Source organism: Ammodytes marinus (genome assembly GCF_949987685.1).
Source record: "Ammodytes marinus genome assembly, chromosome: 14".
NCBI lineage: Eukaryota > Metazoa > Chordata > Actinopteri > Uranoscopiformes > Ammodytidae > Ammodytes > Ammodytes marinus.
Window position 1 is genome coordinate 17,638,022 of NC_137218.1, and position 27,129 is coordinate 17,665,150.

Here is a 27,129-nt window from a genome sequence, read left to right on the forward strand (position 1 = left end):
ATGCACATTGTTTACTGTGGCCACAGCTTTGCTGTTGTTGTGTTCAAACACTGACGGCTTTGATGAAAAGATACCTTCATCATTTGGCACCTACAACAAGTTCAGAAAAGGGCGATGTGATATGCAGGTATAAATAGAATAAGGCTTCAGTGTGGTGTGATACACTGCATATAAACAGAATACAGAAGTCAGGCTCACACTGACATCAAAGGAAGAGGGGAGAGCTTACAAACTTTAAATTCACAGACTGATAATGATAACTCGATCTCTTCAGCATGCATGTACCAGCATGTGTTGGTGAATAATGGAACGAATAAAACTTTATGAGCAATTACGATGAAAGCAAAAACAAAGCCGCCCAATATTCACCTAGGGAGATATGTTCAGGCTTGCAGTGCATGTTTTTATATAGATGTAACGGATACAAATACGTACAGGTCTGAGTTGCCACTGTCACAAGGACAAAGAGGTTTCAGGGTGTGTGATGGTTTAAATGGAACCCATTGGTTATTATTTCCAGCTGGTAATGTCACAACAACACACGAAAAAATGCTCCATAAAGAAAATCCATACAGTAGCATGCATGCAAATTTAAATTCAAAGCCAAAGTTGTATGTCCCATTTTTTTCTGTTCACCTTAACCATAGAGTAACTGTGAGTCATTTGTTAAACTAAAGATAAACTGAAAATGTGCAGTACCTTATGAGACAGCAGTGCATAGACACTTGAGAGAGATATGGCCAGACATTGTGAGCTAAAGTATATAGACAATCCTTTGCAGGCATTGGCCTACAGAAACTTTTCTTCTTCTTTCTTTGGTTAAAAAATTATCCGAATCTAAACCCTCTGATATTTGACACATCCAATCCGAGTAAGGTAACATAACAATTCCATTACTTTGTTGAAGAACATCATGCCTTCACTGTGTGACGCCTGTTGTTCGTATATAGGCAGCCATCTTATGTGAAGCTAACGTAGCACAGTGTGCTAACATTTTGAGTAGGCTATATTTATCCGACTTCACATCTGCTCGTTGTTCAAATATAAATCAAAATTTTACATGGTGATAGATGCCCACAGTGGTTAACTGTATTCAGTTTTAAGGTGCAGCTGTGTTCCGTTGCACACTTTAGTATTGTGATTTTCCTGCAGATGTTTGTCAACTGTAGATATGTGTGTTGTTTGTCTGATAAATATATGGTAAGCATAAAAGATGAGCAGTCTGCAGCAGCAGGAAAGAAGGTATTTCCAGAGGCAAACTGCTTTTGAGGGCATGTAGCCCAAAACCCGACCAGGAAGCAACACCCAGTAACATAATAGTACACTTATGTCATTCAAAGTAGGAGAACACAAAACAAAATTATAATTAGACTCTGTGGAGATCCGTGCACATTTCACAAGGCCAAATAACCCGGAGGCCCTCTTTTTTTTTCTTTTTTTATCGGTGTGGCATCTCTTCTTTGGAAAGCGATGGCACAGAGTCAGACAATGCAGCCCATTCAGGAGAAGCAGAGGTTCTCAGTAAAAATGTTCGACTTCCAACCGTGTGACGAACATGTTATTGTACAGTGTCTTGACAGTAGTAACAGATAATAAATCATTAAACTTGGCATAAAAATCCAAAGAATACTCCTGCTTTAAGGCACAACATGTCATGTTTTAAGATGTTTTTATATGATATAGCCTATGTGGACCTTCAAGGGATTGAAGTGGCATTTTTGTTCAGCTACACAAACAATACACAGATATTATGGCACCTTATGCATCATGATTTGCCATATTCACTAGCCATCAAAAAACTGCTCTTAGCCTCCTTACTTAATTGTTTCTTTTTGTAAACACGGGACTTATCAATGTGTCACTGATAGAGGTCAATACAGGTCAAGCAGACCTCGGCTTCTCTTTAAAGGTGCATTTTCAAATACAGCATACTCACATACTGTACGTGTCCATGTTAAAAAAAACTAAACAAGAACAAAAAACTAATCCTTCCGAATGGTAGGCTATGTTGTGTGATTTACTGTCTACAACTGAGTGTACTAAAAGACCAAGGTTCTTCAAGAAAAACTTTTTCTAAAAAGTCAAAGTTTGAACTGCCTTCTGATGTTTAAAGATAATAAATAGGCCTAGTGTGTTTTACTTAAATGCCTGCTTTAAATTGAGTTTTTTCACATGTTGGATTCCTAATAAATGCCTGAGGGAATCCTACTCTAGCCAACAACTGCTCTGAACTGCCACATAAATAGCAAATTACAGTTGGCAATGGGTGGGAAGAAAGCATAAAGCTTTGAAAAAGTTATAATACAGAACAATAAACCAAACGAATAAATATGCTACAAAACGGGAACGCCGTTCTTTTGGCCAGAGCCACGCTCATGTTCTCACAGTGGTCAAACGTCACTTACCATTGAGTTGGTTTGAGAAAGAACTTCGTTATGGAGCTGCGTAGGATTTCTACAGCAGTTAAAAGAACCACATCAGGGGTGATTTGAATGTCTACTGTAGCGTCACTTCCAAGAGCCCTCTAAAGGCAGTGGAGTGATTGCTTTTCGGTAACATTTTACAAAAAGGGTACACTATTGTTAACTGTTAGTAAATGCTTTTTAATGCTTAGTTTGCATTAACTAAGCATTAAGTAGACGATAATAACTGCTTAGTTTCTGCAGAATAAGCATTACTTAAGCATTAACTAACCGTCTTGCTTCCAACCATGAATAACTAAGCGCTAACAGTTAGTTAATGCTTAATGAGTATTAACTAGGTATTCAAAGACTGTTAATAGCATTAACTACGCATTAACTAACAATTAATCAATGAACGCTAAGTGTTACCACCTTTTCAAATACATAAACACTCATTAGGAAACAGGTTTGGCTGCCAAAAAAGCAGGTACAGTATCGCCCTGGTGCAAACCATTAATAAAAAAGAACAGTAGTAAATTCAAGAATAATTTGCATGGTAAAAATAAACAACACAAAAAGAAGAAGAAACTCAAGAGCGTATGAGGCCCCTAGAGGTCAGTCAGTGGTGTTGCGGCTGCGAGGCCAGCATGCAGCTTGGGGTCTTTTTATCTAGCAGTGAAAGAGTGAGTTACATGTCTGTCACCTCCTCACTGCCTATTTCTCCGACACCAGCATGGGGAAGTGTTTGTTAGTACTGGCACTTTGCGGGCTCAGTCATCATCACTGAGCATGTTGAGAGGGATGTACAGGTCTTCCTATAGACCCGTTCTGTCTTTTCTTGGCAAGTCCAACAATGCATCAGCTCACACAGTTAAACACACATGTCCACACACATACAGGATGATGACCCCCAGTTGCTAGGGAACAGGATACAAGTGTTGTTGTTGTTGAAGGACAGGAAGTGGGCGGCGTCCGACATCATATAAAGAGACAGAGGAAATTACTCTTTGCTGTCTCCTGTTTCAGTCGGGCATGGAGCAGACTCCCCAAAGACCCACTGTCCACTGGGTCCTCACCCCGCGATAGGGGGGGGGTTCTCTGGTCCCTGGTGATGAGATGTGGGGGTAAGGGGCCTGGGGACAGGGGTTTGGCTGGGTGGTTGCCAGGTTGGATGCAAAACAGTCAGGGCTTGTGTCAATCAGCCGCCAGTTGTGTGGGCTTCAACGCAGGCAGATCCAGCAGGGCCTGGACGGTATCACCCACCTTCACCAGACCACGCTCTTCCAGGATGTGGTGGGGCAGGCACAGGTTCTCCTGAAGTTCACAGACAGGCAGAACTTTATCAGTAACATCAAGACAGGTGTGGAATACGTGGCTTCTTATCTCCCTCTTCAAAGAATGGGTAACACCATCCACATTGTAAAGAAAACCGGATGCAGATTGTTTCCACTGATATATATTATTATCATAAATGATCTGACTTATTCAAAAGAAATGTGACAGCAAAACTATTGCTTGTTTTTCCAGGGAAACCCTGGGAGGTTCTTGAGTATCTTTGTGGTCGACTAATGCCGACATCACACCAAACGACTTCTCACGCGATTTTTTAGTTTTGATACTAAAATATATCAATAGTGATATAATATATACATATACAGTATATTCATGAATGTTTACATGTACTTTTAAATTTTTTATGTGCAAAAAATTATAGTATGTATTTGATATGAACATATAAGTTACACATTTTATTTGTAGAAAATGATATATTTGGATAAGTTAAAAATAAATACAGTATATTCATTTATATATATATATATATATATATATATATATATATATATATATATATATATATATATATATATACACATATATATATGTTGTTTTTTCCCCTTTACCCTTGTCTGTGTTCTGGTGTAATTGCAGGGTTGGAGTCAGGTGTGCTGGAGTCAGTTACCAGCATTCACAGCTGCCATCAATCAACAATCAACTGCTCTTCATATACCCGGCCCTACCTTCCAGACTCTCTGGTAGTTTAAACACATCTGCAGAAGTATTCAAAACAGTCAGTCTGTCTGCTGACAAACTAAAGGCTGTTACATACTCCGCGAGAAGAAAGAACAAAGTTCTCGGTGACAGAGTTGCGAGAAGTTCTTTCTGGTCTGACATTACATACTTCACGAGAACTCAACTGCCGAACTCCTCACCGCGGCGCATTGTTACCATGGTAATTGACTCAGTAGCGCCAGCTGATTTCACTTCGCTTTCCTCATTGACTTCAGACTGACCAATCACACAATAGTTCTCGGACAAGCTGCGAGAAGAAAGTTCGGCCCGGGTGATGTGTCGAGAACAAGCTGCGAGAACAGCTAAACAAGAGCTGAGAGGAGAAAATGACGTAATTTTCTTCTCGCAGGTCTGTCACCAAGAACTTTGTTCTTTCTTCTCGCGGAGTATGTAACAGCCTTAAAACTGCCATCATCCATGAAGATTCACCCCACATTCCATGTTTCCCAGTTAAAACCTGTCTCCACCAGCCCTCTGTGCCCTCCAGCAACACCCCCTCAGCAAGTTTATACAGTGCAGTAGGTAATGCATGAATGAGAGAATTGTTTGTTAATATTATTACCTGTGTGACACCCAGCTTCTTACAGGCATCCAAGAAGTTCTCCACATTCCTACGGCATTTAGCCATGCTAAGCTTCGGCTGGAAAGCAGTCATGTTGCAAATCAAAAGCAAAACGGACAACAACAGTTAATCTTACTACAAACTATTAACCACATAGCGCTACATTATGGAAACTAAGGTGATTCATCATAATGTTGGCATTTCCTCTATCGCAAATCTATGACTTTATGTCATTGGTCATTTGAAATCAAAGAGTTTCAGTTTGCTTACCACTGCGGGAGACGGCACATGGATGCTGGGGACGGACCGAGGACAAATGTGATTGGCCAAATGGCAAAGGACAACCCCGTCCATAAGGGCGGCTCCGACATCGTCCGGGAGCAACACCTTCAGTCTGGCCTCAATGTTCTTCAAAAACACATTAACAATGATCCAATTACATCCTCTAAACACACATATTTTGTTTTTAAAAGCTCTTTATATCTACTTAAATTATTCACCGCCTGTGAATTATTTAAATAAGTTTAAAAAAAGAGGAGGCCAAATTCCTCCCCAGGCACTTTTCTGTTTCGTATTAACTGAGACACAGCAGACTCTGTTTATGTTAGAGTAGATGTGAGCACAAATGCAAGAGCCTAAAAGGCAGAGAGTGTATATGGATGCAATCAGCTACCAAGCTGAGGAGAGTATCCAGGCCTGCACTGTGTTGTATATTTATATTCATAAACTTGTAAATGCTGGGAGACATTTTTTGTGAAATAACATAATCTCCTGTGTGCATGTCTGAAACGTCAAAAGTGCAAAACAGATGTTTGCTGTTTCTGAACATGGATGAATCAGAAGACTTTCCTATCCATAATCACGCAGACGTCCTACAAGAGGAAGCCCATTAAGGAAATAGTTGATAGTTGAATTGTCTGAAGGTAGCTGTCACAGCTCCAGTTTCCTCTCCAGGGCAGTTCTGTACAAAGTTCTTTAGAGTATGTGCTGAAAACGGATCTATCTCAATTACAAATGAGAAAACTCCCACCGGCTAGGGAGGGTCACTCCACTGTCTCCAAGATAAAGAAGGAAAGTTCACACTCGCATGAGGGAAACAGAAAGGTCAAATCATGAAGTATACTGAGGAATTGCCGTTCTTTGGTCTTATGTTGGTTTGGTGCTGAATGGAGAGCTCCAGTAGTTACCTAATGCAATATTCTGTTCTCATGCCACTGAAGTGTTGTCATTGTTTGAACAACTAGAGACAGACAAAGGTCCTCTTCACTTATCGTTTAACATTCTCTCTTCAACCTGGCTGTAGTCTCTGCCTCTCTGTAAGTTTATCTGATAAAACAGCACTGTACTTTTGCATGCAATTTCCTCGGCCACAGTGAATCAAGTTATTAGTATCCCTAATCCCAATATTTGTACCTCTAAATGGGAAAACCTCCAACATACCAATGGCATGAGCCCAAACAGGCTGCAATGTATGGGTGGTGGTGGTGGTATTGATTTTGGAATCTACTACGTTGTTGTTTTTGTGAGCACAATCAAATTCTTTCGTGCTGCCTCTACAAAGTGGATGAACAAAGGGTTGTTCTGCTGCCAGCATTGCCCGATCGTCTTTTCTTTCTGTTTAACTCTGTTCCATGCATGTTGTCTCTTCCATACAACCCTTATGCTAGCCCTTTATTTACCACCTGGAAAACTTTACTTCACCTTTTGTGAAAGAAAAGGGAATGTGTGCTCTATTCACTCAAAGCATTGCCTGTGCATGCCTTGTGTTCCTTTTTAATGCTGGTGTTGCTTCTCGGCTTTACGTCCATGTATGTGATGTAGTGCCACTGCACATCTGATAATAGAGTTTGCTTGCTTCAGGGGTACAATTTTCGTATTGAGGAATGGCACGCGGTGTGAAGCAAAGCACTGATCGTTGTCATTCATTCTGTGATATGATCTGCTAATGTGTTTCGCCTAACCGTAAACTCCATTGTATTTCAGAGGAAGACTTGAAGTTAGGTCATTCCTTGTCACCATCTTTAATCTTATCTTCAAGCTGATTTCCATTCCCCCCTATCTTCTCTGGTTCCCTTTGGTTTAAAGCCAAGTAGACCAGCTCTGCTCATTTCAGTTACTGAAGGTGTGTCTCACAATATCTAACTTGCTGCTGAGAGATTGATATTTCTGTCCCAACATCTTGCAAGCAGATACCCTTGGGAGCTTCATAACAAAACCACCGGTTTCGTCAGTTAGTTCAGGAAGCCAATGTGCGTTCCCTTTTGCTTTTAAGGTGTGTCACCCCAGCTGAGCTTAAATTTTACCTTTAATAGAGATCACAGTGAGCACGAGAAAGCTTAAATTGATGTGGTCGGTCTGTCCATTCTGCTCACGCTCCCTCATCCCCATATTGTTTTCTTTGTCATTTCCTTATATAGGAAAATGTGGCCTCCAATGACTAGATCCTTTGCAGTCAATTGAGCATCCTAATCTCCATTCAAGCCTGAACTATTGGATTCCATGTTCACATTTATAAGCCAATCATAACACAACTTTTATAGTGTGTACCTAGAAAATACAGTGGAAAATCCTTCAGTGTTCCTGGAAGAGAGATGTATTTTGGGCCAAAGATGCAGCAAGATGGAGCCGCATGTTTTTATGTGTGGGTCCCTACTTGTTTTTTTCTCTTTCACACGACTACGCATGTGCACAAAAGTGAAAAGATATATTCCACTGATCAACAGGTAGCAATAAAGTTCCAATATATGCCACAATGCACAGTCAAAGAAGAGATAAAAGAAGACTGCTGGCTAGACATGGTAGTAAACATCGCAAGATTTCAAATACTTTAAGACCTCCTCTGCACTTGAAATGGTGACTCATTTGTTATTGGGAACTCCTATTTTTGTTGCAGGGTGGGAATTATGTTCCATTTGTTAGTATTCTTGGAAACCATTTCATTTTCTAAAAAAGAACTTGAAAGATAGAAACTCCTGATTGGATAAAGCGCGTATATTGTGGACATAGACCACACACATATAGGTAGGTGAACCTATGAGGGAACGATATTATTGGATAACGTATTTGCGATGTGAATTGTGAATGTTTACACTAGAACAATTCTAAGAACAGTCTTGCACTTCTTAGTAACGCTTTAAGTAATCAACCATCGTCATTTGTGTCAACACACTGTCAAACAAGAGTAACTATTTGCATTCCAGTACATCTGTACGTTTTTTAATCTCGTTTTTATGTTTTATATACAGTCTAGGTCTTTCTGCATGCTGTGTGTGCTGCCGTGTCTGAAGTTCCCAATTGTTCACGTGCAATCGAACGCAGCAGGCGAGTTCTCTCACTCCAGAGTTCCAACGGCTGTAGCATACAGACTCTCTCTGTCTGCACTTTTCATAACTTCTGGGTCACAATGGTGGATCAGAAGATTCTGCAAGAACTGCTAATCTACTGATTTAATACAGTCAATAATGTTCGGTTTTGAAGGAAACTCTGGCCCAGAAGAGCCTGCAACTACATTTACGGCCACTAGAAACAGCAGATTACAGCTTTAAGGTATATACAAACTGGGACGAAATCTGGATCTGGCAGGCTTTTGCTGAAGAATGCTTTGTGCAAAAGGCGTGAACAACCTGTTTGAGGCTTCTGACCTGCCGCAAGAGTCCTATTTGTTCAATTTCCTCTCTCAAGTGCTCCATCTTCCTCCTCATGGTGAAGCTGGGATCCGTTGAGCTGTACTCCTGACGGCTCCCTCTGGTGAAGGCTGAAATAATAAAGATAACACACATTGAGATACAGAGATATTCCTAGAAAACAGCTACAACTGACTATCAGGTCAGCCAAATGCCATTGTATATGCTTCAGGCCAGTGGGATAACATTATAGAGTAAGCACATTCCACTGGCGCTTTACAAGAAAGTTTGCAGAGTGGGTCAAAAGGCTCCAGTGAGAAACGTTTTATTAGAATTGCAGCCAACTCAACTCCTTGCACCCCACTGGTCCCTTATGTCTGTCAAATATGTACTTATTAATATAAGACACGCTTGAAACAGGGTTTTCTTTCAGATGATTTCAGCTCTATAAGCTACTTCCCAATTTCACCGTTACTTAACCAGGCAATCATCTAATCTCCGTCTTCACCCAAACAGGTGTCCTAACTAATGCAATCAATCAGCTCAATTCTTCTATCAATTATTTTTTTATATATTGGTCAAAATGACATCTTCCTTACAGTTCCTGCCTTGTAATTTATCAAACTCCCTAACAGCTTGTAAAATTAGAGCTGAAATGTTGAGTCGACTTATCTCCTGCAATACTCACAAAGGTCTGTTGTTTGTAATGGTGATTGTGATATAAGAAATGATAATAAAGACAAAGTATCTAAATACTTCTTGCATCACAGGTGTTTTTCAAAGATTGGTATTAATAAAACACATTTGTATAGAGCCAATAGTCCTGTTGAGCCTTGTCCCTTCTAATGCACTGACAAAGCAGATCAACAGTTCCTCAGAAACCCTCAAGACTTCCAGAGAAAAGGACTAGGACTCCACCCTAAAACAAAATATTTTGGCTTCACGTGAAGGACAGAGCGTTCCCATAACAACTGATATGAGCCTACGGTTAATACGGTACACTGCCTCTGCTTATTCACAAGTTAAATTTTTTCCATATTTTGGTAACACTTTATAATAACTATCCGTTGTAACTCGTTAATAGATCATTAGTAAACTCTTAATTAAGGATTATTAATGATTTGTTAAGTGTTTGTTAGCAGTTTGTTAAGGATTTATAACAGTGGTAGATAGTTAATAGCTTAATAATTGAATCAGTTCATCTGGGAGGTAATCCGAGATACCGACGAGGCTGAAATAGGCTATAGACTATACACAGTGCATGGGCAACTGAGGGCAGCCCCATTTTTAAATATTTTTAAATAAACTCAATACACACTGTGCATGCCATGGACTTGAACGTGACGTGATCAGTTAATCTCGGATTACCTCCCAGATGAACTGATTCAATTATTAAGCTATTAACTATCTACCATTGTTATACATCCTTAACAAACTGCTAACAAACACTTAACAAATCATTAATAATCATTAATTAAGAGTTTACTAATGATCTATTAACGAGTTACAACGGATAGTTATTATAAAGTGTTACCCATATTTTTTCAGGTGAAAGCCATCCCCTGTGAAGGACAACTATAAAACGGCTGTAAAACTTAACAAGCATTTATTTTTAAGTATTACCTGATCTTGGTTTTAGTCCAAACACTGTCAGAGTGGTGCTGAAATCTGCGCTGCGCAAGCCGTCCTGTAGACACAACATCAAACCACAATCAGGAGCATTGTCATCGCACTGACAGATTGTTTTTGAAGCGATAAGACGTTTGCCTTACCTCACAGTCGTCAGCCCCACTGGAGTTTTTCCGAGCACTCTGACACTTGTACTGTCGGGAAAAAGAAGAGCAGATTCTTTATGTCATTCCACGCAATTTGTATCGCTTCGTTTTCTGACTTATGGTCGCTGGTTGGAAGGCTGTTGCACTGTGGATGCAAACTCTCGAAGCCTTGTGTTTATTTTTGATAAAATGAAACTTATTATTTTTTTAAATGACTTAAGATCATCACACAGTCTTTCAGATATCTCTGATCATAATTGCATCAAACTTAATTGAAAAAGATGAACGAGACCCCAGCTGCTGCAGTAACAGCACACTCTTTCATACCACTTTTTGAATCGCACAAAACATTTTTTATTTATCCCTCCAGTGATGGTATCTCATGTAGGTAGTTTTTTATAAGTTAAAGGAAGGTTTCCCTAGCAACTGCACTTCTACATTAATCATTGGAGTGTGAGAATGTATCCGCAAGCAACTAATGAGGTGGTGTTGAGGTGAATTTGAAACAAAAATGTGTGCGCACGCTGACAGGCTCGCACCTTCAAATAATCTTTTCTCAGGTACTTGTTCCTCCTGCGTTCTTCATTCTGATTGAGGACTGGTGGGACTTCGGGCCAATTTGGCTCAGAATCCGACTGATCTGTCTTTAGGCTGCTGTCAAAGGAGCACGAAGAGGTAGGCTATAAAAAGAAGACAGTTCTTATTAAAGCCCTTATAAATAAAATAACTTAAAAATAACAGGATAGACAGACAGAAAGACATAATGGTATGTTTGCTCTGAAGTTTGTACCTGCCCACTCAGCACTGATGCTCCACTACTTCCATCATCCAGAGAAGCACTAAAATAAAGACATGATTATCATTAGATGACTACACAATGACTGTGAGTGCAAAAAGATTACTTGAGTATAAGTCACCAAATGTGTTTGTATGAGTATGTGGTTCTTGCACAAGGCTCTATGACTTCATGTCTAGAATCCTAAATTCAATACCACACAACTGCCCTGTGATTATCCTAAACATGGTTCCAAAAAGCAAGGTAAACAATAAAATATAATTCCTCAAAAATGTACTTACATAGGAAACTATTTAATTAAACAGTGTAGAAAAATGACAGCATGAGTTCCAGCATTACCCCATGCCGTCAACACAGGCTCCAGGGTAAATACTGTATGGAAGGAGCATGTGTTGCACAACATACCTACGAGCGGTCTGAGGTGGCGGCCTCGTTTTGTTGCTGGAACCTCCAGAGTGACTCAGGAATCTGCAGACAGAAAATGACTCAACGTTACATGATATATGCGGGTTGTCCCAGGATCGGTCACTTATGACGACCACGACTCATGTTTCACGCCGCCTGTGAGCCGTTCACAGTTGCACGTTTCCAAAAAGATAAGGAAAACAAGTAAAACAATATTTGGGATGGGTCAAATTCAGCTGTAATTTCACAGAGTTGAGCAACAAATGGTGATTCATCTGCACAACGGATGTTGTCATTCTCGAGAGCTTCTGTTTAAAGGCTTGTCTTCAACAGCCCGGATTTATGCAACCCTTAAACAAGGTCACAGAACAAGAGTGAGCTAATTCCACTTGTAGGATGGAACAACAACTTGTAACATTTTCCTACATTCAAGCATGTAAACAACTTATATTGTCTCACAAATAAGTCTCAAAAACCGTAATGAAGCCTGCATGGGAATATACTGTATAAAGGTGCATTGATTTTTTTTTAAATATCAATCTGTAATTTAATTCAAAAAGTGAAACTTTTATATATTCTAGATTAATCACACGTAAAGTGAAATGACTCTAGAATATACATAATTTTCAGAAAATTGACATTTCTGTATTTTTCTGATTGGTTTTTATGTAGTATTCTAATATGTTGAGATACTGGGTGTTTTATTCCAAGAGCTGTAAGCCGTAATCATCAAAATTTAAACAAAAGAAAGGCCTGACATGTTTCACTTTGTGTAATGAATCTATAGGATGTATGAAAGGTTACTTTTTGAATGGACTTTTCCACGACTTTCAATATTATCTTTTACCTGTGTGCCCGGCCGGTCACTCTCCGTCGGTGAATAAGACTCTCTGCTCTGCAAATTAACGAGCGTCGTCTAGAAGCCAGATGGAGGGAGAGTGTAGGGAGAAGGTGGAGAATGGACAGAAGGTAGGTAAGTGACGAGGTGCTACGGTAGTGCTACTAGCTTTTCCCTTATATAAGGTATAGGATGGCTTTTGTTGTTACGTTACTGGCAGGAAAAAACAGGGGGGAAACCGCGCACCTGTTCTGCTGCTCCTGCTGTAAAAGCTGAACGGCAATCTTCCTCAGATCCAGCACTTCCTTCAGCTCATCATCCTCTTCCTCTACTAGCTGCTCCTTGTCAGAGCTGGGGAAAAAAGTTCAACGGTCAAAGGTACCATCAGCCGAAAACAGTACACAGTCTTCCATTTTGACTAGTGAACCCCTAGTTCAACAGCAGAATCCAGAAAGCCTCAAACACAGCTGTGAAACCAAACACCAAAGCATATTTGACAAAATAATGTATATATACAAAATGATGTAATCTAAACACATCCGGTTGACACAGTGGTGTTTTGTTGTTGTTGATACACTTAACTGAGGCTGCCCATGATGGTCTAATATACAGCATGTAGCTATCACTGTCAACACAAATCTGCAGATGTTTTGGACTGAGATGATAGACTGCCTGCTGTGTGTATTCATGATTGCGTCTATCATTGCAGGTTACAAATGGTGTTTACACATACGGTCTGGACCAGTCGGTGCAGAGGACTGTACACCATTTGTCTATTTGCAGCTGTTAATGAAAAGTTTCATCTGCTTGCAAAAGGGGTTCACCATTGAGATGAGTGATTGAGCAGTCAAGGTTTTTTAAACATTAGTAAGTGCTGTGGTCAGTCGGCACCTCATTGTGGAAAACATGTTTTCAGCCTATATATTCGGATGTGCAAGAGCTGATTTGTGATTTAAAAAAAATAAATAAATAAACCTTTTCCATTATTGTTTTGCAGCCCCCATGACTCGGTATAATCTGTCAACGAGCAACTCCTTACTTCCACGGAAATTATGTTTTGTAGTTCTTGCGTACACGTAAACGATTTGCCTGGTTTCAAATTGACTGACTGCTGGAGTGAGTAATGCACTCACCCTGACTCTTCTTTCCAGCTATCTTTATCTTTGCTTTGGTGAGACATGTTAAGAACCTTCTCAAGTTCCTGAAAAAAACACACACACACACACACACACACACACACACACACACACAATGTCAGGACCAAAATAACCAAACATTGATTGTATTACCTGTGGACCTCCCACCTATTGTTTTTCCAATGTTTGTAAGCCTCCTATTATTGAACAGACTAGCTTCATACCTTTATACAAGACACATGAGTGCTGTGCTGCCCATCAGCCTCTGACAGAGCAGGATCGTCATCCGGGTTGTGCTCTATAAAGTCATAGAGATCCTGATCTGATAGAGGGAGGAAGCATCCGCGTTCGTCACATGAACTTTCACATTTTTAGGCACTTCATTCAACAACCCCAGCGTCTCCGTTATTGCTGTCAAAGGGAATATGTGATGATACTTATTTTCTGTAACCTTTGCAAGAGTCCATTTTGGAGAGGAGCGACAGGGCATCGGCCCGGGCTGTCTCTGAAATCTGGGAGTGCAGGCTGACAGTGTCGTCGTCAGAAGGCTGCAGGAGAAGAAAAAAAACAATGAGTGAAGTCTAGTTCAAATGTCCACACAAGTTCCTATGTTCGCTTTTTAGTATCCCGATTTTTAATATTTAAATAGAAATGTTTGAACATAATTTTAATTTAAAATGTGACTAGTCCAAATGAATGATTGTGCTGCAAAATGTGCGTCCCCTATTTCACCCTATTCTTCATCTGTTGTATCTTGTCTTATATGTATTGTCATTTATCTAGCAATAGCCCTAGACGTATGACCAGAAATACCTGCATGAACTTAACTGTACATCTTTGTCTTATGTTGTTCTAGACACCCTCAGGGCCCAGTGAAACTTCAAGTCTTGTCAGATATTGTACTGCCTGATTACGATACTGACCTGGCCATCGCTTTGTTTAGTCTGCCCACAACCAGTTTTGGTTTATTTATATTTCTTTGTTCTACCTGCCTACATTTCCTGTCGGTCACAAAGGCCTGTCTCATCCTACTGGCTGTCTTATCCTCAACTGCTCTGTCTGGAGAGTCTGCATATGAGTGCCAATGTCTGAACCTGAAGAGTGTTTCCATTTGTTAGATTTAATATGCTAGAAAATGGAGCTAGTAACTGCAACTATTATTAGCATCAATTTTACATTGCTTAACAGTGTATCAGAAACGAAAAAACGACAAGGTGTACCGTGACATTTAGGTATCTCAAAATGGTGCATTCTGTTCAGTAGTGAAGCACGATTCATTTAACATGCTCATCATGCAATGGCAACACCAACAGTTCATCGTAAGCGTTTCAACACTGACCTCTGTCGTAGAGAGCCTCTTGTCACCATTGTCACTGCCAATTCCAGAGTCAGGCCCGTGGTTCTTACTGGGATAAATATCCTCCATACTGGAAATAAGCAGGGGACAAAATGCTCATTAAGGCTGTATTTTTATAAAAGGTAATGATCAAATCAGATTGCAACAATTGGATAGCATGTGTGCATAAAACACTAGGGAGTATGTGTAGATGCTTCAGAACAACAGCAATGATGCATAAGTAGGTGCATTGTGTGTAGTGCCATGATGGAGCAACATCAATGAATGTGCCGGTAGTGTACCTATCTGTCAGCGGCTGTGGAAGGCAACGCTTGCCGAGGGAGGGGAGGTCCAGTGTGTCCGGCTTCTTGTCCATCCTACACGCCTGGATGTTCAGGTACTTGAATATGTGCACTTTGCCCTTGAGGCATATCTGAAATACAAAAACGCACTCAAGGTGTCTCTAAAGTCGAAATTGCTGACTGCTTGAAAAAGAAATGTGAATTTGGCCACTAGATGGCGTTATTGTACCAGGTTCATTAGGATGACATGTCACTCAACTATCAAAGGAAACATTTTATATACTATCTATGAAGGAAACCCATAAAAAAAAATGCACCACATGTTGACACTTGACATACTGATACATTTACACAAAGTGAATTATTAAATGAGTGCATTTACCTGTGCGGGTGGAGACTGCATAGGATTGTTGTCTAGGATGATGTGCTGCAGCTGCCTGAGTTTCCTGTAGGCCAACGGAATCTCTGTGATCTTATTGCAGGAAAAGTCAAGTCGGATTAGGGGCAAGTCAGCCAGCTCTGCAAAGCAAAAAAAGAGAAGAGTTTCATAAACATATTTTGTTAAAATTAAAATTGCTCTTCCCTATTCCAACTGTGGAAAACGCATCATCTTAGCTTTGTTATTCTACTTGACTTTAATCCAAACGAAGGTGGCATGTTTTTTCTTCTTCTTTGTATTATGTGTAAAGCTTAAGCCGTCTTAAATGTTTATTTTAGTGATGTTCTGCTTCGGTTGCAATGGTAACATCTGATAAGAAAAACAAACAAACACTGGCAATGTGTATTTCTTGGCTTTGGTAAAGGGCCTGGTATGGTTGCCAAAAAATATGATTCCAAGTAACTAACAAACATGGAAGAAGAAAAAAAACCAGAAAGCCTCATGCGTGTCGGACTGACCCTCAGGCAGCATGTGAAGACAGTTCTTCCTGATGTTGAGTTCTCTTAAGGCGTGGAGCCTCCCCACCTGAGCTGGCAGCACCTGGATCTCATTACAGCTCACGTCCTGCAAGGGGGAGACAAAGTGTAGCAAATGGGATTACCCTGGCAGTACAAGGTGCACACTTCTACATTGGTACATACACACTGACATAAATATACGCGCTTGCTCACCAGTTCCATCAGCTCTTTGGCCTTGCCGATCTCCTCGGGGACTGACACCAGCTTGTTGTTGCTCACGAGCAGAACTTTGAGGGGAAGGCTGAACAAGTATTTTGGCAAGACTGACAGGAGATTTCGGCTGCAGAGAAAGATAAAACATTGACCTACATTAAAAAAAACTGTTTACAGAAGCATGGAAGAACGGTGAGTGTCTGGTGACTGGGAATATAGTTTCAGCAAAAGAGGAAATGCCTCTCTTTCATGTAGACATGTTTACTCCGTGAAGGGGAACAACAAGCACTTCTTGGGAGATATACAACTGAAAAGACATACAGATTCACTTTAGTGGAAGATGTGCAATGACCCACCTGATGTCAAGATAAGTCAGAATCTGCAGATTGATAATGGCTTCTGGGATGCACTTGATACAGTTGTGGTAGAGGTTGAGCGACTCGAGGGGGGCGAACAGACACACTTCTGTGGGGATTTCTGTGAGGCGATTCTTGGACAAATCTGAAAAAGGCAGGGAGAAACAGGAGCTAATGAAATATGTACACTTTGAGCATACAGGTGACAACACACCCCATAATGTTTGCTTTAGGCGTGAGGCAATGGGCTTGAAAGACCAATCAATACTTCTCCGTGACAGAGAAATGGGCAGCGCGCCTCGTCATCGAACACTGGTCTAAGATTACACCAGTGTTTGGCCTCTAATGTTTGAGCGCTACTGGCTGTTACATCTCAATGTTTACAATATCTATTTCACTGAGAGTGGCAAAATAATGCAGTTATATCTGTATTAATTACATATTTTCTTTTTGTTGGAGGATCAGTTGCAAGCAACAGAAAAGGAAAAGAAGGGAAGATTTGAGTGGGATGTTTTGTATTTAGTGGGTTCATCTTCATTGTTTTTGTGGTATATAGCCCACGATAGCTGAGCTTATCTAAAAAAAGCACATGTATTTTTAAACAAATTGAAATGTATTTTATTGAAATACATTTAATGTCCAATGTAATGTGATGTGCCAAGTCATTATGCACTATATGAAAGAATAGACACATTCTTTTTTAGATATTGTAGCAAAAACTCATAATAGCTTATAGTGTAGCCTGCATAGAGTTGCCTATGCAGGCTTTGTTATGTACTGTATGTGTCTCCTAGGCTTTTAGAAACTCTTGTGATAGTTCTGATGTGAGTGGAAAGGGGACTATTGTGTTTTTAGCATTATTTATATGGAAAGACACATTTCGACAGCAGGAAACCAAGGACAGCTAAGACTATGATGTGTTGATACCTTCAAGATTAGTGTCTAAGCACAGACACAGTGTTGTTATCAATCTTCTTAAGGCATTTTGATGTGCAGGCTGAGTATGATGAATTTATGAATATATTAAGAGTTGTTGGTTCAGAGCTCTTAGTCCAGAGTTCTTGAGGGCAATGGGAGGGGGGTTCACAGTCCAGTGTCCGTGGGAGCAGAGGAGAGGTATTTCAAATGAAGACATCCGCAAATGTTTAGATGTATCTGTTCCAAATTTCATGGCAACCTACAGTATTTCAAAACCTATCAAAACATTTCACTTAAAACCACAGATGTCAACCTTATGACAGGGCAAGAGGAAAAGCCAGGGGAGGCACAGAGATTCACAGACTGGAAACCTTTAATGTCTGTACTAAATTGAATGGGAATCAATACAGTCGTTGTAAAGATGTAGCAGTAGGCTATTCTGGACCAAAGTGGTGGCTCGACCGACAAACTGACATTGCCACTCCTAAAGCAACATGACTAAAAGCTAAAAGCATTACCATATATCTTCCATAGATGCTGAGAGGAAGTCAATGTAAATCCTGTGTATTGTTTTTTTTTGTGCTATTCGTAAGTTAAAAAAACTTGGCATATGTGCTGTTAAATATCCTGTATATTTAAAGTTGTCCTCCATACAGTATAGGCCTATTATAACACTGTATCTTTTACATTATAGCTCCACCAGAATGGTAAAATTGGTAAGTGATGCTGAATCAATAAAGTAACAAGCTGTAATTAAAAGTGTGGGACATAGTTGGTACAGACCTGATGATTTATCATGTGCCTTGCTTAACTAATGAAATACACATTGCTGTAAAATCCTAGCCCTGCATAAATCAGCTAAGAGTTGGTGCTCCTATTCTGCAACAAGAATATGAAATGTAATCCCTGCTCTGGTCAATAAATATAAGCACAGCCTGCATCCACCTCTAATGATAAAATATTTACTCTTGCCCAAGAACGTGAAGGTAGGAAAGGATACTCAGATACTGAGTTACTGATGGTTACGCTCAACATTACTCATCTGTCTGCCTCCTTTAAGCCCTTTCCCATTCACATACATCACAGAATACATATTCCTATACATAATCAACCAGACTCATGCTGATTTCACAGGTCTACAGTTCATACACAAAGCCAGAGTCAAGCTACATTACTCCTCACAGCCCACTCAGCCCAAAACATGACAATTCACACACTCTTTGTATTAAATAAAACCTGACAAAAACTGCCTCCATCCAAAACAGGAAACGCAAGGATACATGGGTTCCTATGAGAACAATACGTATGAAGACCATCTCACATTGTGTAGACCTTCACCTTCAGACACATTTGGATTAAGCTGCAGCAAATTGGTGTGTGTGTGTGTGTGTGTGTGTGTGTTTGTGTGTGTGGCTCTGTGTGTGCCTGTGTGTATTGTCTGAACGATCCTATCTTCTGAGTTATCTCTGGGTGACACGATAATTAGAGACCTATAGGAGCTGCACAGCCACAGATAACAACACTGTTCAATTAGCTGTCCCGCCTAACTTAAGTGCTACATGCTGCTGGGAAACTGCTCCTACATCCCCTTAATGCATGCAATTACAAATAAAAAGCTACCGCCCTTTATAGAACAATTAAGCTATATGTGCTTTGCTGGGTTTGTGTTTGCTGTGGGTGGGTCGGCACAAAGAATATACAAAATTTCATATCAGTGGCTTTTATTTAAATATACTTTTTTAAACATATGTTGATATTGCAACCTTTTATCCATGCTCACTAAGGTTGCAGCGTATCACACCGAGAGCAAGGCGGTGTGTGAGTTGTGTGTGTGTGAGTGAGTGAGTGAGTGTGTGTGTGTGTGTGTGTGTGTGTGTGTGTGTGTGTGTGTGTGTGTGTGTCTTTAAATAGGCTCTCATTTCTGACAAATGACCTACAATAGACCAGACAGGCCGCCTCATTCAGCAGCCAATAAGCAGAAGTGAGAAGCAGATCATGAGGCAGCCAGCCAGCCAGCATCACAAAGGGGAAAAGCAGCCCAGAGGTTAAGGTGAAACAGAAATTACCACATGGGGACGGACCAAAGGCGAGGTCACAGGGTATACTTGTTTTCCATTAAGAGTAAATATCTCCCTTTCCCGAGGGGGCCTGGACCTCGATGCTGTTAGTTACCCAGCGGAATAGATACGGCTTCCCCATCTCCCTCCCTCCCTCTAGGCCACACAACTGGGGATTCTTCTGTAGCGGTGGAATCATGTGGGTCGATGGGAGATGGGGGGTGGTGGGGGGTTGTGGGTAGTAGAGGCAGTCTTTTTGAGCCCATCATCCACCATCCATGTCCATCCCCTTCTCCCTCCTCCAACAACCCCAGGCCGCGCACCATCTGCAGCCCACAGCAAAGCCTTTTATCCACCTGTTAGTGGCCCACAGCTCCCGCAAGACGAGCCCCCGCCAGGCAGACCAGCCCCACACACCACGCCTCCAATATAGCCCGGACCCTCACCGTGCCAAATCAGTATTTTATACAATAATGTTGCCAGGGCAGATGATGTCTGGTTATATAGCTTCCCATGACACAGTGAACTAGTATACGCTTAAAAAGATATCCTGGAACAAATAACAGAACACAGCCTCTCTTTCTGCTGCAATTTGCTGCAGGGGCCAACAGGGAATGTATTTGTATTAAGATTGCAATTTAAAAAAATGTGAGCGATTACAAAAAAAAAGAATGTGCAGAAAATGAAAAGAGAAACACACACCAGCGTACTAAAATCCTAGAGGTCTTTACTGTAGTACTTCAGCAAACCTCACTACAAGGTTCAATTGAATGGGAACAGGCCAAGAACATGACAAAAACATGATTCATGGGGGTTAATTATGTGCAGCCCCGCAGCAGACGTGACCACAGTGGCTGGCTTTGCGTGGGGTCTGGAGATCCACTGGGTTATGAGAGTCAGGCAGGCTGGCTTTGGGCATTGTGTATGTAATGGGTGTGGATTCAGGTGTTTGATGGTCAGTCAGCTAGCTAGGCGCCAGCTGCTATCAGTCCGTGCCTGGGGATACTGTACGCTAATGGCACTCCACATCAGTTTTTGAGGAGTCATTTCAAACAACGTTAAGATGTGAAGATGGGGGGGGGGCAATTGAGTGTACACCAGTGGTTTACAGAATTGCCATAGGCCTTTCGGCCCATCCTGGTGATTGGCCTTGGGGATTGGCTAGTCTCTGGATCAGCTGTATTTGCTCAAGGGCTTTCAAGGGGCATTTCATTTTCACCCTTTTACTTACAGTCAGGCCCCAACATCCAGGCATTACACTCCCACAGAATCCACAGCTCTTATTCCACATATGTTCCCTGAAAATATCTTCATCAGTCAACGCTAAGCACACACATATGGGCTTTTACTGACAGATTCATTGATATACAATTGTACCTAAACATACACATTACTATAAACCCTTTAGATATAAAATATTAATGTTTACATACTGTACAGTAATGCTGGATTTCATTCTCATGCACACACGTGCATTCCATAATTTTTGTGGCCCGGTCTTGTGTTTTCATCTTCTACAGTCTCTTCAAAAGTAATTATTAAATCTACAAATGAGCATGGAAGTAAAGTTGTCCTCCAAATAAGTATTTACTAATGTATTTTTCTTTCCCACACATTTTTTGTATTCTCCTGAATCTCAAATTCACTTTTGTTTCTTTATTTTCTTCGGTATTGCAATTGCTGATCGTAGTGAATAAAGAAATCCTCTGACCTATATTCTGAATTGTAAATGAAGAAGCAGAAGCTGTGGTGGAGCACACTGACTGCTGACACCATAACTACCAGCCGATTAACAAAGTCACACAGGGGATATGTTGCAGCTAACTTCTGGTCCAAACAAAGCGTGCTTTGAAAGACAATTACATTAAAATTAGCAAAGCCCACACACAAGGGTTTCACGTTTCACTTGCAGGCTATTTATGTAGATTCTAACTTTTTGGTAAGGTAGGCTATTTAAACAACTGTTAATTCTCACATGCAAACACCAGATGCCTGGGCTTTCTCACTTCTATGACGTGCAGTTTATCTTTGTTTCATATCGCAACTTTAACACTTTCTTTTCTTATTTTTAGAAATGACATTACAGTGTAAAGAGCAAGTGTCCTTATTTTCATGTGTCATGTCAATGTTTGACTTTATATAGACAAAAACATTGCTTGGTTAATGAAAACAGTAGCTCATTTTTATATAATTGAGTAATGAAAATAAACAGTTGGGTCTTACATCATGAGATGTAAGACACTGAAATTTGTTTTTTTATGGAAATCCCAAGTTTAGCTTTACCTTCCAAAAGTGGCGTCATTGATGTCCTAACTCGGTTTACTTGTGGACAGGTATGCTTATGTCTCGTCTCAACATGCAAAAAGGGAAAAACTAAAAGGAGCCCAGAGGGAGGAAGCAAGAGTTGGGAATGAGGATATTCTCTCATGTCAAAATAATTTTTTTAAGGGAAGTTCTTTTCTGCAGTCTAGCGCCCTGCTATTCAGCCCAGAGCAGCTATGACCCGAGCAAAAAATAGGACAGGTTTTCATAAGAATATTTGATGCGATCTCTATCACAAAGTAAGAAGCTAAGTGGTGCTGTGCTGTGTTTTTAATTGCAGAGGCTCTTGAAGCTTTTTCAATGGGTTGGTCAGCATTGTTCTCATCCTTTAATGAGCGACCACACTTATTTTTCACATCATTTTTTAAACATGATGATTATACATTGGAGAATGCCAGCTTGAGACTTGCGTCCTTGTGGTCCTTCATCAGCCATCTTGAAAGACTGAACTTCTCTGGAATGTAACAGCTAAGAGAAGCATTGTTACAGTGAGAGATTTACCTGATCAATCAAATAAAACAGACTTGTCCTTTTGCCTCGTGTTTCAACCATCCCTCCACAGTACACCACATACAGTAGACAGGACAGATTTAATCTTGCAGTTCCCGGTTTGTTTTAAGCTTCAGTTTTGGCGACAAAAATCACACTTCTATAATTTTCCTTAACCTTGCACCCATTTAGCTTGGAGAATTTTACGAGCTGTGAAACATCACACCAAAGCCCTCATCGAAGATACAAGGAGGCACAAGAAGGTGATAGATTTGCAAATGTTGGGGGCACATTGCAACATAAAGTCATAAAACAAGGGAATATCTATATATAAAACACAATCTACTACACAACCAATATTCTTAAGTACACTTTAAAAACATCACTATTTGTCCAAAATTGAGTTTTATAATATATTTGTTTATTCAAATTGAGCTGATCTAACCACACAGTAGCTGATCCTCCTGCTGCCTGAACTTTGTTGTATGTCTGATAACAGTACACTGATGTAAACACACTGGATGGTGCTGCAGGGGGAAGCACCTTTATCGTGTGTGTGTGTGTGTGTGTGTGTGTGTGTGTGTGTGTATACCCTTGGGGGCAGGGTAATAGCTGGCGGGGCGGGACACTAACATCTGCCCAGGTTGATGCACTGCTCCCCAAGGTCAGGCCTTCCCCATGGGAAAACAAAGTGACTATAGACAAACTGCCAATAGTACACTACAAACAGACACCCTAGTGTGAGCGGACATTTCTCCATCTCTCTATGTCTACAAAGACTGGGTCCTTCTGCTGCTCATTAGTCAGATAGAGGCCACTCGGTTCAGACCCTTTTCTATAAATATAAAAACATTTATTTTCTAAAACCAGCAAGGGGTTGGATTGAAATTATAATAACATCCAATTAATACGGGGATACCATGCTGCTGATTTAATTAAGGGTCCAGATCTAAACATACAGATTGATACTGTATGCAAAATAAAGTGCAAAGACACATACTATTAAAATAATATTCAGAGGGATCATTCGGTCCTTCTATATTATTTACAAAAAAGAAGAAAAAGTCTTCATCACAGAAATACATTTGCATTACTTAATCTGAATGAGCTTTGTTTTAAATGATTTTTGATGGGCTTCTGATGAGATTGTCTGAGTAAAATGTAAATGCTGAAAGCAATTGTTTCTTTTTCATAGAATAGATTGTGGTTGATTTGAAGGACGGCAAGGTGTTGATCTCTCTCCGCAAGTTTGAAAGTGAGAGCTCCCCCGCGGCGTCACACCTTTTATTCAAGGCATCCTAATGAAGATGTGGCAAAACATTTATTTTTTTAAAGTGAAAAGACTGCAGCATTCACATCCATGGGTAGTCACGGACGGTTGTTAGCATGATATCAGAAGTGTGAAAGAAATGTATTCTCTCTTTGCTCGTATGATTATGTTACATAACGTAATGTTACGTGCACTGTGACAAATCCATTTTGATATATTTGGACGTTGCAGAGGCAAGCTGATCATTATAATGGTTCATTGTAAGATGTGTGTCAGCCCAGCAGTCCAGAAATAGTGCATACTCACTTCCTGTTGTGTATGTCTTCCCCTTCAAAGGCTGCATGTGCCTTATTATTCAGGGTTTTTCAGACTGCTCATGCACAAGCCATTTAACATGACATCATTACATCACATCTGGGATACACTTATTGAAATACTGGTTCACTTACACAGAAAATGTGCATTCATGTCCAAAATCTTTATTAATGATAAACAAACCTGTTCCCTGTACATGCTTTGTTGAAGTCTGAAAAGGTTAATTGGCGTCTGTAGTGATCATGTATTATATATTGTGTAGCCTATTATGATCCGCCGCATATATCTTAAAATGTATGCATGTGTTTAAATATGTCAGCTTTCTAACAATTTGGGATTTTGCCATATAGGCATGAGAAGGTAGCAGATACACTGAAATCCCTTGGGGTAAGGGCTCTCAAAGAAAGCAGCGGCTGTGCATGACAGAGTATAGCACCATATGGCACGTGGACATCTGAGAGGTGGAAACTATCACTGGGAAATCAAGCGTCATCTACATGTCTAAGACTATGACTGATGAAGCATCAGTGCTATTTTAAATCATTCACAGTATATAAGAAGATATATTTGTATACTGTCTCACAACAAACCACCAATATTCTCCTACACAGAAGGTTTCTGGTCACAAAATCTTTTCTGCTATATGGTCTTTCATGGTGGGGTCCTTCATGTGAATAAACCATGTCTAATCCAAATGAGTATGTAGCCTATCGCGTGACCCTGATTACACACACACACCCTGCAGAAAACGTGAGTCTAGTACTGACCTACTCACTGACTGGACTATATTCTAATTAGCTCAGAAAACCAAACAAAAGTAAGAAAGATGAAAGAACATATTGCTATATCAACACAATGAAACCAAAAGAGAAAACAGTGTCTTCCTCCTCATCTCTGTCACATCATCATGGGCTATAATATGGTCATGTGCACCGAGGCAGACAGGGGGGTGAGGCTGCAAGTACACTGCATCTTTTGTTTGCTTGTGCCGAAAAAGAAAGAAAAAAAAGAAAAAAGAAAAGATGTAAGCCTACGTGTATCACATGCTCACCGCAAATGATATTCAGCCAGCGTGAATTTACAACTGGCCTCCCTAGGTTCATTCGTATTTTGCTCCAGCGGCCCGGTGCCAAATCAACTGCAGCTCGGTGCCGTGCAAACCACTGCAAAAAACCCTGACTTTGTGGGTGCGCCTATATGCCGTTTCATTCATGTGTCTCTCTCTCTCAGAGGGGGGGCTATAATGCTGAAAGCTGTGCGTGTGTGCGGCCACCAAAACAACCACACAACAGCCGCCGAGCCTCCTTGTGCGGTAAAGTGGTTTGATAAATGAGCCCGAAGTGAACAGCAATTCCAACCAAGGTGTAGGCTATCATATAAAGGCCAACTCAGTCAGTCAGTGAACGGTACAGCCTATCCCTTTAAATGTTGTCACCTCCACGTTAATGCGCCTCTACACCAGAAAATCCGACAGAAATCAGTGCACAATGCAGGGCGTGCTGCACGATCCACAGACGCATTTATAAATCACTGGGCACATTATTATTATTATTTTATTTTTTAAATAAAGCCCACTCATCATGACTGGTTCTCCCTATAGTCCGGACATGCGCAAGCGACCCACCTGCTTGTGTTGTATCGGTCAGATCGTAGCTCAGCCCCGGGTACTCCCTCAGCCTCCTACCGCTCAGGTTCAGGAGCCCCGAGCACACGGCATCCTCCAGAGCCCGGTCCAGGCTGCGGGCCGTGTGGTGCTGCTGCTGCTGCTGGAACTGGCTGATGCCCGGGCTCCAGTGAGGTCCGCTGGAGTAGTGATGGCTTTGTAGAGCCGTGACAGCTCCCACACCTCCCTGACTAGACGCCATTTTCGTAAAAAAGAAATTACACACTTACAATAATAACAGCGCACAGCGGCAGTTTCTCACTCCGCCCATGCGCATACGCGGTACGTTCCCGGGACGGACGCTAGGGGATGGGCTTCCGACTGAGGTGGTGGTGCTACTACTACTGCTGCTGATGCTGCTGCTGGTGGTGATGGTGGTGATGATGATGGTGAGGAGGGTACGGAGGCCATTTTAGACTTCCTCCACCTGTTCATACCGAACTCCCAGCAGGGGCCCCAGTGCAGCAGACAGGGGGGAAGGGGCCCTTCATGCAATATCCAACATTTAGAATTCCTTATAGGATTGGCCCTCATTGCCTGAAAGGCAGTGGATGATTAATGACAACTATGATTAATCACTATAATAAAAAACCTATCTCTCACACACACACACACACACACACACACACACACACACACACACACACACACACACACACACACACACACACACACACACACACACACACACACACACACACACACACACACACACACACAAACAATACAACATAACAAAGCTTAGGAGATGCTTCCATTAAATCCATTATAGCTGACTGGTATATTGGCCTATTTTATCGTTGATAGATATCAGTTTGTTAGAATTGTTAATACTAACTACCACCTTTACCTTGATTGGGTTAAAAATAGGTAGCCTAAATGTTTTTGTAAGCTAAAAAAAAAGTCACCCCTAAACTATTCTCATTTGCTGTAGGCCTATGTTCTCATAGCCTACATAATTATATGCATATCAAGCTCGGATTTTGTGGAATTTTGGATATGTTTATTGATAGGCCTTCTATTATTAGGCTACATCTTATAGCTGCACACTTTATATTTGGACTCTTTTGTATTGCAGCAGCCGCACAACATTGTCCCTCGGGATGAATAAAGATCTATCTTATCTTATTGAATGGGAAAAATGTTAACCTATAGCTATTTTTCCAATTTTCTGGGTCAAATTATCTCACCGCTGCAAAGCATATGTTGAAAAGATAATAAAAGATCATAGTCTAAAAGAAGTGAAAGCTATGTGAATAGCAACAATGTATTTCAACAATTGTAGCCTATAGGCCTACCACATGGCACAGATATCGTTTGTTAATTAGCCTATGAGACACTTAGTCTAGAATATCTGATAGGCTATGCTGTGGTTAATATTGTG

At 40.8% G+C, this 27,129-nt stretch overlaps 1 protein-coding gene across 1 annotated transcript; it reads right to left on the reverse strand.

Moving 5' to 3' along the window:
- Positions 1 to 1,308: 1,308 nt before the first annotated feature.
- On the reverse strand, positions 1,309 to 25,962 carry lrch2 (leucine-rich repeats and calponin homology (CH) domain containing 2). The gene is made up of 21 exons (XM_080041159.1): positions 25,707 to 25,962; positions 16,712 to 16,856; positions 16,356 to 16,482; positions 16,143 to 16,248; positions 15,628 to 15,764; positions 15,246 to 15,376; positions 14,947 to 15,034; positions 14,059 to 14,155; positions 13,832 to 13,929; positions 13,605 to 13,672; positions 12,718 to 12,822; positions 12,481 to 12,549; positions 11,634 to 11,696; positions 11,223 to 11,271; positions 10,972 to 11,112; positions 10,430 to 10,480; positions 10,281 to 10,344; positions 8,676 to 8,788; positions 5,305 to 5,442; positions 5,035 to 5,112; positions 1,309 to 3,716 (listed from the first exon to the last, which is right to left on the reverse strand). Exons 1-21 carry the CDS (start codon positions 25,945 to 25,947, stop codon positions 3,597 to 3,599), a joined length of 2,229 nt encoding a protein of 742 aa, XP_079897285.1. The 5' UTR covers positions 25,948 to 25,962; the 3' UTR covers positions 1,309 to 3,596.
- Between the last annotated feature and the right edge of the window lie 1,167 nt (positions 25,963 to 27,129).

Bases quoted from the DNA above. Each gene is read 5' to 3' on its own strand.
- lrch2 (XM_080041159.1), bottom strand. From the start codon at position 25,947: ATGGCGTCTAGTCAGGGAGGTGTGGGAGCTGTCACGGCTCTACAAAGC. The intron at 14,156-14,946 runs GTCAGTGTTGAA...CTTCTCCTGCAG, and splicing joins AGAGGCTCTCTACGACAGAG to CCTTCTGACGACGACACTGT. The intron at 13,930-14,058 runs GTTACAGAAAAT...TCCCTCTATCAG, and splicing joins CAAAATGGACTCTTGCAAAG to ATCAGGATCTCTATGACTTT.